This window comes from Sinocyclocheilus anshuiensis, unplaced genomic scaffold (assembly GCF_001515605.1).
Source record: "Sinocyclocheilus anshuiensis isolate Anshui unplaced genomic scaffold, SAMN03320099.WGS_v1.1 scaffold779, whole genome shotgun sequence".
In the NCBI taxonomy this organism is placed as follows: Eukaryota; Metazoa; Chordata; class Actinopteri; order Cypriniformes; family Cyprinidae; genus Sinocyclocheilus; species Sinocyclocheilus anshuiensis.
Window position 1 is genome coordinate 227913 of NW_015548244.1, and position 11519 is coordinate 239431.

General features: G+C 37.2%; 1 protein-coding gene across 1 annotated transcript in view; it reads right to left on the bottom strand.

The window, feature by feature from the left end:
- Positions 1 to 7450: 7450 nt before the first annotated feature.
- The window catches only part of LOC107655148 (cadherin-related family member 5-like), a 10252-nt gene continuing 6183 nt past the window's right edge, over positions 7451 to 11519 (bottom strand). The window contains exons 13-14 of the mRNA XM_016442567.1: positions 9764 to 9939; positions 7451 to 8067 (exon numbers count right to left, since the gene is read on the bottom strand). Of these exons, the coding sequence (XP_016298053.1) occupies positions 7597 to 8067; positions 9764 to 9939 (647 nt within the window). The 3' untranslated portion in view covers positions 7451 to 7596. The remainder of the gene's footprint in view (positions 8068 to 9763; positions 9940 to 11519) is intronic.

The following is an 11519-nucleotide window of genomic DNA, read 5'->3' on the forward strand; positions in this document are numbered from 1 at the left end:
ATTTCCTTTTTTTTTTTTTTTTTTACATTTCCATGACACAGACTACACATCCTTTATGTATTTATTTATATGCATGCATGATATATGCATACCCAGTACATACACGTGTTCAACTGAACTGCAACAAGAAGCACAAATTAATCTTTATCATCAATTTGAGATTTTTATTTTAATATTCTTATACTTAAATTAGTTTGAAAAGGTGTAGCCTATATTCCTTGTGTTTTGAAGTTAATCAGTACTGTGACCATATAAAATGTCTTAGCAATTAGGTAAAATGCTATGCTGTCAAGTATGAAAAGTGAAGCCTGCACATCCCTCCGGAAGCAGTACCGCCAGATGCAAATACTGCTTCCTCGAGCCAAGACGCAAGACGCTACACAAGGTTTGCTCGCCCCACAAGACGCAAAGCTGCATCAGAGACGCCACAGAAACAACAGGTTTGACTTTTTGGTTCCTTCCCATGAGAAATTAATTCTTTTTAGCTGGTCTCGGGTTCACTACCTTAAACCAGTTGTGGCACATGATTTGCCCCAGACCAAGTCGCCGGCTTGGCTTTTCATGCAGGAGAGCCCTGAGGAGGGGACTACATGGAATACGAATATCCCTAATTATTTAAAAAAAAAGTAACTTTTAATAAGTTCGGCATATGACCTATTTAATATTCATGAGATTATTCTTCGCCATAGTGCGGTTCGCGTCGCGCGAACTTTGACTGCTTCCCACTGTGCGCGAGCGAGTCTCGTGACGCTTTGCTTACCGTAGGGGTGTGTTCATTTGAAGAAGGATTTGAGAGCAAGGGAACAGGATACTGCTCTTACTCATTCAGTCAATGACTGCACAAGTATGCGGACATATGATCCAGCTGATCGGACATGAAGACAAGTTTTTTGCACATTAAAATACAAAACACAGTTAAGCTAAATAATTGATCAAAATTGTTTATTGCACTTTTTTTTTTTTTTTTTTACATTTCCATGACACAGACTACACATCCTTTATGTATTTATTTATATGCATGCATGATATATGCATACCCAGTACATACACGTGTTCAACTGAACTGCAACAAGAAGCACAAATTAATCTTTATCATCAATTTGAGATTTTTATTTTAATATTCTTATACTTAAATTAGTTTGAAAAGGTGTAGCCTATATTCCTTGTGTTTTGAAGTTAATCAGTACTGTGACCATATAAAATGTCTTAGCAATTAGGTAAAATGCTATGCTGTCAAGTATGAAAAGTGAAGCCTGCTGCATGCAGAGGATGTTAGATCATCAAGATCAGTATGTGCAAAATCAGGTAATACCAGTTCGTCCTCTCCGCAGTGCTGGAAAATACAAAAATAAAAAGAATCTGAGGAGCATTAAAAACACTGTTTAATTTAATGTTCTGTAGTCCACATTTCCAGTAAAACAAATACCTGTGTAAATCTCTAGAATGACCAACAAAATAAAAAGATCTACTTGAGAGTGAAACTATCTTTACATAAAGTGGCAATATTAATATTCGTCTTGTAAGTCTTGGCTTTGGTTATATATGTCACTTAATTAAGTCACATATTTTGACGCAATATACAGTACAACAACAAGCAATATTGCATGATTTCTAATCAGGCATGGAAAAGAAACCCCAGCCAATGAAAAGGGTCCTCACTTGTCATCTATGGATTCCTCCGAAACAGAAGACGTTCACTGCCCAGTCAGTGGCTGAATTTAGAGTAGCGTACTTTATTACCACATTATTCCAGCTATTTCTAGCGTTGGGGAAAAGTAATACATTACAATATTGTGTTACTCCATAAAAAGTAACTAATTGCATTACTTAGTTACTTTTTATGGAAAGTCATACATTACTTTACTTTAAAAGTAATCTGATTACGTAACTCGCGTTACTTGTCATCCGTTATCCCCAACACTGGTTAATTCTTCCATATAAAGACATTCAGCTAGAAGATATGAAAGGTAAAAAACACACCATAAAACAGTCCATACAGCTTCTTCTGAAGCCATAATATCTTACCGTGTTTGAATTCCATACCATGATGTCCATACATTTCAATATATATGCTATTACTACAACAGCTATTGCTGTTGATATATAGACAAATCAAATCAATAATGAGGAATATGTTGCATCTTTGTCTTACCATCTTTTAAAGGTTTTAACATATAAATACATTTAAAGGAATACAACTTTGTGATATTTGGTATCATATTCTCTCCATTCCACAACAGTCTCTGAGCGAGCAGCATCTGGTGGTTCAATCTCAATGAGGTACAAAGTAAAAAGGCACTTCCTGTAAATAAGTTATATTAAAGGATGAGACAGGACAAACATTTGATGGCTTGATAATGCATTATTTATATTAACTCACTTTAAGAAATTCCTCCAGACGTCTCCCTTCATACACCACGCCAAATCCACCTTTCCCCAGCTGATCACCAATGGTGTAGCGGCTGAAGATGTAGTCTATTAAAAGATAAAAAGAGGATGAGGATGTTGAAGAGCCGTGTTGGTGCTGGGTTTTGGGGGTGTACTAGGATGTTGATCGTACACCTCGCCAACCGTCATCGGACTCACTTTAGTCCCATCGCTGTGAAATCTCACTGACCAACAAACCCACAATCCTCGCTTTATAAAGCCCGCGAGTTCTATTCAAACGCGCTCAATGGCGTCATAAAGCTTTGAACGTCAAAATGTTCCGTTATTTTTTATATAGGCTGCTACAGTATCCACCTTTTTCTTGCGTAAAAATGGGCGCGGCCATTTGTAAATTCTATGGATCTAGCTTCCGGTCTCATCTGCGTCCAGCTATTTTTAGCTGTACAAAACAGTTCGTTTTGCTGCTTGTTATTGAAAAATAATACTTATCATATTATTTTAATGTATTATTTTAATTATGAACACACTGGTTTGTAGTGCAGTTTTACCGTTTACTGCACGTTGTTATTCTCCTCGTTTCACAACGCACTGGATAGCTGGCCAATCACAGCACACCTCGCTTTTTCAGACCGATGAGCTTTGTAAAAATCGACGCATTTCAGAAAGGCGGGGCATAGAGGAGAAACAATAATGTACAGTATGTGGAAAATAATGTGTTTTTTGCACCTTAAACCGCATAAACACATTTCATTACACCAAATACACAAAATAATGTTCTTTTTAGCAGCATCATATGAACCCTTTAATGATTCCCGTTCAGTCCTATTAACTCTTTTCCCGTTTTTGAAAATGTTGCCAGCCACCGCCAGCATTTTTGATCATTTTCACAAAATGTCATGGCCTCCAGAATATTTTGTTGTATGAATATCTGAACATGCAATACATTAAAATAAAGAACAGAGCCTCTAATTATAAACAAAAACAAAAAAATCAGTTTTATTCTAGCTTCAAGCATTCTTGAATATAGGTAAGTTTAAAAAAAAAAGCAACATTTTGATCAAAAAGCTGAGAAAATCGCATTTTTATCAAACACTAGCCTACATCTGGATCATATTCAGTTCTATGATCAAAGCAAACATGCAGTAGATCGCTTCCATCAACACCCCTAAAGCTTCACAGTCTTACCACTATCGGGATCGACATTTCACTCGGTAACATTAGGCAGTTTTCATTTATATGCTGTTTATTGTTGATGATGGCCTTATTTTTCATATGGATCTGCTTACATTTGAGATCGCTCGTTTCTGTGTCTTCCTCGCCTGTGTTTTTGATCGGATGATTGTGGACTCATTCAGGACATTTATAATAGCGCCCTGAGCGAATAACAGCGAGAACGCGGACAATTTCGTGTTTTGCTGGGAAAGAGTTACTAAAACATGATAGAAAATACATGCATTTTTGCATCTAAATCTATATATGTATAGTGTGGCTAAACTTATAGATGTGACAGAATTCACATTCAGTGCTTATGTTTCCCCTTTAAGATATGCATTTAGGCCTATAGGACTTAAAACAAATATATAGGCCTATTATAAATGCTTACATTTTATATGTATATATATTTTAAATTTTTTATATTTTTAAAATAGAAACAAATTTCTCCGTCTTCCCAAACACATCAGCCAGTGTGGCGTCCAGCTCCAGCAGCCTGATTCCTTTTGGAGAGAAACCAGCTGCAGTAACATAGCTGAACACACATATACATACATTACGGACAAAATTAAAATGGACAGTGAGAAGAACACTATCATGCATACACACACACACACACACACACACACACACCCAAACAGGGCTGTCAATTGATTACAAATTTTACACAAATTAATTTCATGGCATGTCTGCGTAATTTGGGGCACAATCCTTACCATAAAACACACTATAAAACCATTTTACATATAAAAGCAATTTATTCCCATGCAAACCCAATTACACACACACCAAAAAACGGGGAAGTCGTGGCCTAATGGTTAGAGAGTCGGACTCATAACCCAAAGGTTGTGGGTTCGAGTCTCATACCGGCAGGGATTGTAGGTGGGGGGAGTGAATGTACAGCGCTCTCTCCCACCTTCAATACCACGACTGAGGTGCCCTTGAGCAAGGCACCGAACCCCCAACTGCTCCCCGGGCGCCGCAGCATAAATGGCTGCCCACTGCTCCGGGTGTGTGTGTGTGTGTGTGTGTGCACTTTGGATGGGTTAAAATGCAAAGCACTAATTCCGAGTATGGGTCACCATACTTGGCCACATGTCACGTCACTCACTTAAACAAACAAACCCCACTTCTGTTGAGACCAGGCTGCATATTGCACACCTTTTGCATACCTTATTGTCATTCCGCTATATGTGGAGAGACACACAAGGGAATGAAATGTTGTGTGTCACAGGACCACAGTGCTACATATAGACAGACATATAATCCTATAAAAAAGAAATATATACAATATAACCCATATAAATGTACATATGCTATATAATCTATGCAATATAACCTCTATATAAACCTATTTACAGAGTAATCTACCAATACATATACTATACACCTAACTGTACACATACTTCACATAAATACTTTACATGAATAGAACTTTGGACATACTTGAATTAACACAAGAAGCAAAAAAAAAACAAACATGTGGTACAGTGCAAACCAGGAATGTGCAATATTATAGAAAAGCCATCCACCTATAGGAGTAGTCGACTCGCATAGTATTGCACATGAGAATTTTGAACAATCATGAAATGGACAGCCTTGGGGGACAATAGTAGCAGAAAGAGGTTAAGTGTGAGTGGGATGAGGGGTAGGAGTGATGGTGGGATGGGGTGGGAGTGTAAATGTTTCTGGTTCAGGATGTACGGGTTTGATGGGGTTCGGAGGGAAGTGGGTTGGTTGGAATTGAGGGCTCTCACAGCCTGCGGGAAGAAGCTGTTGAGTAGTCTGGCAGAGTGGGCTGTGATGCTCCGCTACCGTCTTCCTGATGGCAGGAGCTGGAAGAGACTGTGTGAAGAGTTGGTGGGGGTCCTTCATGATGCTGGTGGCTTTGCAAAACATTGTGCAAGGAAGTAGTCCAGGATGGAGGAGAGAGGTGCAGGCGATCTTAGCAGCCGTGTTCACTGACCTCTGTAGGGTCTTGCAAGTCTAGAAATGTGACTTTATTGCAAGAAGACAACAAAGCCGAGATGCCTGCAGAGCATCTGACCATCTCACTCACGGTTCACATTTTTAAATGGTTTCCAAACAGTGATCTTATTGCGGGTGTTCTCCTCCCAACACTCCCGAACTCCTTTCCCATGGTCTCCTCATTAACTGGCTGTATGGTTCTGTCTCCTAAGGGTGGCGGACTGCCAACTAGCATGCTTCAAAACATGTCACAAGTGATTATTCAGTGTGTTTACCTCATTATTTTTTAGCAAAAGACCATGTTTGAAGGCCATGTGGCCTAGAAGAGCAACTTAGTATCAATACAGATGCCACCCACAAGCGTCTTCAGCTAAAATCTCATTCTTTCTCGTGTGACTTCTTTCACAGTCATGTAGGCCATGAGAACTTTGTGTGAAATTTGGATTAACTCAATCTGTTGCTTGACCTCTTATATATTTTTTGTATGTAGCACGTTGTTAGTTTCTCCAGTAGAGGGCGTCTAATTAACGTGTAAAATGTTCAGAATTGATTGCAATTTGTTGGAATCTGAAGAAACCATCTCTTTTTTAACATCTATATTGTTTTTATAACATTTTATTTCAGTGTTAGTTATTTTAGTATATTAAGTTAAACCAAATTTAAATGAATAAAAAAATATATATCTTCTTTTTTTTTATGTTTAAATGTTTTTAAATATCCCTGGTGCAGACTTGCTGTCATGGCAACATTTACTTGGTTCACTTCTGGTTTAACATTTCTTCTTTGTCAATTTTTTTTTTGTCCCCAGACCAGGTTTTGTTTGACACAGTTAGCACTGTCCCTGAAGGAGCTATTCCCCCTTTATATAAAAAATAAATAAAAATACCATGTGCTATAGTACTATGGTACATCCCAAAAAAAGTTATTATTATTATTATTATTTTTTGAAGTAAAGGACATTTTGGCATATAAGTATCATTCAGTGAATAATCAAGATGAACCGCTTAAGATTCACTTTCATTGGTCTGAGGTCAATGCAAACGCTTGGACTTAATGGTCCAAAAACGGGCCATATTTTCTTTAAACAAAATAGTTCTTGTTTTGTGGTGGTGAAATATGACCCTTGAAGACAGATTTTGTCAGACTCATTTGTAAAGATCTGTTCCAATGTGTTTCGTTGTGGTGTGGATAATAACATGCAAACTAATAATACAGCATTCACAGATGGATCACAGTTCTCAGGTTGATCATTAAATCTTATCTAAGTTGCTATAGAAGAATTTATGATCATTGTGCATGATTATGTGAAAGGGCAGCAGTCCACTGCAACGTCACAAACACACAAATAAACAGTTCACGTCACAAGGTTGTTATAGCAACTGTCTCGTTATACAGGCCACAAATTATGCCATTTCAATGTTAAAATGCTTTCTCTTAATATACGGTCAACTATAAGTAAACCATGAAGTTGATTGTTTTTTTCAAAAAAGTCTAAACATTGGCAAAAAAACATTATTTGAAATTCAGTTTGGTGACAGAATAAATGACACCAGGTTTAAGTAATTATTGTTTATTGGGTGTGTTTTTTTTTCTCCACGTTTTACAGTAAATTAATTTCTACCAAGAACTGGCATTAAACAATTTACATTGTAAATTGTTTACTGTTAATAAAAGTATTTTTGTACACAGCACTTAGTCAACGTGAAACACAGTTTACAACCCATTTTACATACATTATCTAATGTATTTCTGAGCGATATTGAAAAAAATTAATTTCTTCACAATAATGTACACTGATCAATCATTCACAATAAAAACCAAGAACATATATTTAGAAAGCAAACAGGGTCAATTTTGATTTCACGTTGACCTTTCATGCTAGAAACTGAAAATTAAATTCATTTTGTGCACCATATTTACAGACTTGTTAACAGAAAGTAATAGGAAAAAGGAAAACATTTGTATAGACTTTAAAACACAGAAATTAACTTATAATGAATCTTTGAAAGCTCCTACTGTCCTAAAGTGTTAAAAGTGTTCCTCATCGTCCGAATCCATGTCAGTCCTTAGGTTGTCCTCATCCTCAATGTCGTCATCGTCCTCACGGCCTCCATCCGCTTCACCAGCGTCGGGAATGATGACCACTTCCTCTTTGGTGCTGGGGTCGATATCTTGCTTAAACCAAACCGCTTTGTATCCCTCCTCATTGCGCCGCTCTTTGGTCAGGATCGGTTTAACTTCCTTCTCGCCGTCGATGGTTTCTGAACCTGCCAGGCTGCTGGAGTCGGGTGGAGGGCCGCTGGTGGTCTGGAGAATGGCGCTGGGGGTCGTCTTGTCCTGCGCTGACCTGCGTCTCTGCTGTGGCTTCAGCCCGGACTCCAGTTTGTTCTCCAGGTCTGCAGCTAACTTAGTGTTCACACTTCCAGAATCACCATCGTGCTGGAAGCCCTCATTGCAGTACTGCACACCCTCTTTAGGACCGCCCGAGCCTCCACCAAACTGCAGAAAGAAAAAATTCTCTCATAAATATGCTGTAGATATAGAGAAAATATTAACATTAATGGAATATTTCACCTAAAATTGTCATTATAAAGTTTGAAGTAATGTAATAATGGTTTTATGAACATTGAATATGAGAATGAGAATTTGATTCAATATGAATTTACATTTGTAGTTTTATGAACAATTAAATGTCATAATTTAAAAAAAGTATGTAAGTAAATACTCTCAAATGTGGTCTAGATATATAAAGTGTTAACATTAACATTGAATGTGACGAATTATGCAAGAATTTGATTCAATATGAATTTACTTGAGAATGCTTTTACAAACTATTCATTTCACTCCAAAAATTAATGTGAGAATGGTTTTATAAACACTGAAATGTGACAGTTTACATGAGAATGCTTTTACAAACCATTCCATTCAATCTGAACGAGCGGTTTTATGAACATGTAACAATTTGGTTTTACAACTGATTTGATTCAGTGCAGCAATTTATATAGAATGCTTTTATGAACCATTAGAAAAATGAACAAAATATTGTTTTTTTAAACACTGAAGGCGATCATTTATGAATACTTTTACAGACTGTTCAGTTCTGAACTTTTACACAGGAATGCTTTTAGAAACATTGAATGTGACCAAATACGTTTATTTAGAATTTACATTCGTGGTTTTATGAACGATTTAATTCTTTCATAAATTAAAATGAGAAAACTTAAAAAAAAAAACGATTCAATCCAACCCAAAAATTAACGAATGGTTTGATAAACATTGGAATGTGACAAAATTTGATACAATATGAATTTACGTGAGAATACATTTGTGAACTATTCAATTCGATCCAAAAATGCAGGCATAGTTTTACAAACGATTTAATTCGATGTGACAGTTAACGTGAGAATACTTCTACAAACTGTTTAATTAAAGCAAAAAATTAATGCAAGAATGGTTTCATAAACATTGGAATGTGACAATTTACGAGTTTTACGAACATTTGAATGACAATTTATGTTGGTTTTACCAGTGATCTGACAATTTAACTTACAAACTATTTGATTCAATCAGAAAAAAAAAACTACTTAAGAATAGTTTTATAAACAATGAATGTGATTTATCTATTATTACAATTTGAATGTGACATTTTATCTTAAAATGCTTTTACAACTGATTGATTAAATGTGGCAATTTACGTTGAACGCTTTTATTAACTATTAAATTGGAAAAATTAACCTAAGTATAGATTTATAAACAGTGAAGGTGACCATTTAAGTGTGAATATTCGGTTTAATCTGAAATTTTACACAAGAATAGTTTTATGAACATTGAATTAAATCGGAAACTTATGTAAGAAATGTTTTACGAAGTTTTGCACATTTCGGTGTATATTTACATGAGAATGCTTTTACCAACTAATGTAAGCAGCGTTTTAAGGATGTTTCAATTCAGTGCAAATACATGAGATTGTACTGTTCAATCTGACAATTTGTGAAAATATGTTTTAATGAATTATTAAATTCAATATGCCAGTTACATAAAAGAATGGTTTTATTAACAATTCAACGAGAAGGGTTTTACCAATCTTTCAATTCGGTATGAAATTGACATGAATTGAGTTCATTCTCAAAAGAGCTTGTCTTGTATTTAACCTCAAACATTTATTTGTTTGACAGTTTTCTGCATGGAAACTCACTGTGCTACGGAAGACGCTAGCCTCGGAAATCTTCTTCCAGTCTGCATTATGGCCCTTGATTCGGTGCACCATCAGTCCAATGCAAACCAAGCAGAGAACGATAACCACAGCCAAAGAGGCCCCTACAGCCGCCATATCGCCCGAACTGAACTCACCTGTTTTCACCTGCTGTCCCCCTGGAGCACACAAGAGGAGAGAAAAACATGTTTTTGGGATACTTAAGGTACACATAAAGTGGGTTAACCAGAATGATACACACAAACTGCTGGAATTTCACAAATGCAATCATTTTGAATTACATGCTTAATGTGTTTTCCCAAACATTAGTGCACACCCTTATAGAGTGCTGCAGGGATGACATATTTTTGCAGGCCAAAACCCAGAACAAGTTAGCTTTTTAGCACTTCTGGTTCCATCATCCCAAAGTCAGTGGGTTTTTGAAATTTATTTTTGATTAAATGCCTGAAATAAGGTCTGTGGTTAACAAAAGCTCAAGATATTTTCATGTTTCATTCTACGACAAAAAGTACTTGAGTTATACCTCTTTGTGATTTTAAGAAGCTTTTACTTGGCTTTACAAAGGCAAACAAGTGGCTAAATGGGATTATGGAGGTTGTCACGGACATTAAACGTCATCATCTACTCACTACTTTATAATAATGTGTTTATGATCGCACTCTTGCAAACTATTCTAACTCAAACTTTCAGGGAATATGGTTTTTAAATTAAAGGTTGTCAAAGTTTAATGGTGGTGATCCTGAAGTCATGCGACCGTAGTGTAGTTCGTTTATAGCCTACGTTAGCTTTTTACTTCTGCCGATTGTGTTCAGGCTTCAAAATTGATAAAAGTTGTGTTGATTAGTGAAGATTATCACGATGAACAAAACATGTAGGAATCGTAAAGTTTTGTTGGTCACAGATCTTATTTCCTGCAATAATCCAAAGTCCGAAAGTTAAATCCTGTTGGGTTTTTTGTTGAGGAAACCAGAGTCAACTAACGTCAACACTGCAGCTCTCTATCTAGGGGGAAGTCGTGGCCTAATGGTTAGAGAGTTGGACTCGTAACCCAAAGGTTGCGGGTTCGAGTCTCGTACCGGCAGGGATTGTCGGTGGGGGGAGTGAATGTACAGCGCTCTCTCCCACCTTCAATACCACGACTGAGGTGCCCTTGAGCAAGGCACTGAACCCCCAACTGCTCCCCGGGCGCCGCAGCATAAATGGCTGCCCACTGCTCCGGGTGTGTGTTCACGGTGTGTGTGTGTGTTCACTGCTGTGTGTGTGCGCACTTTGGATGGGTTAAATGCAGAGCACTAATTCCAAGTATGGGTCACCATACTTGGCCACATGTCACTTCACTTATAGCTATTATCCAAAAGTGTCCAATAGCATAAAGCATGCATCCTTGAGTAAATTCCATGTGATTAGTGCTAGATTCATGAATATTTTATAGTGTGCTGTGATGGTATGCCATTTCAAATAAACTGCATGCTACACAGCACACCAGATGATTTAGCAAGTCTAGTTAGCTTAGCATAGGTGTACCTGTGCTGGAGCGCATAGTTGTGTTGGTACCTGGGTGCAATGTGGTGGTAGTGATGTCTGTGTGTTAGCTGTGTGTTAGCGGTGTTATCTGTTGTTATAGTGGGTGAAGTCATGATAGTTATGGCAGGAGTGGTAGTGGGAACCCCTCGAAGAAAAAATGGTGTCACCACCCTGTTGAAAAAAACAGCATATGCTGGTTAGGTATGTTTTGACG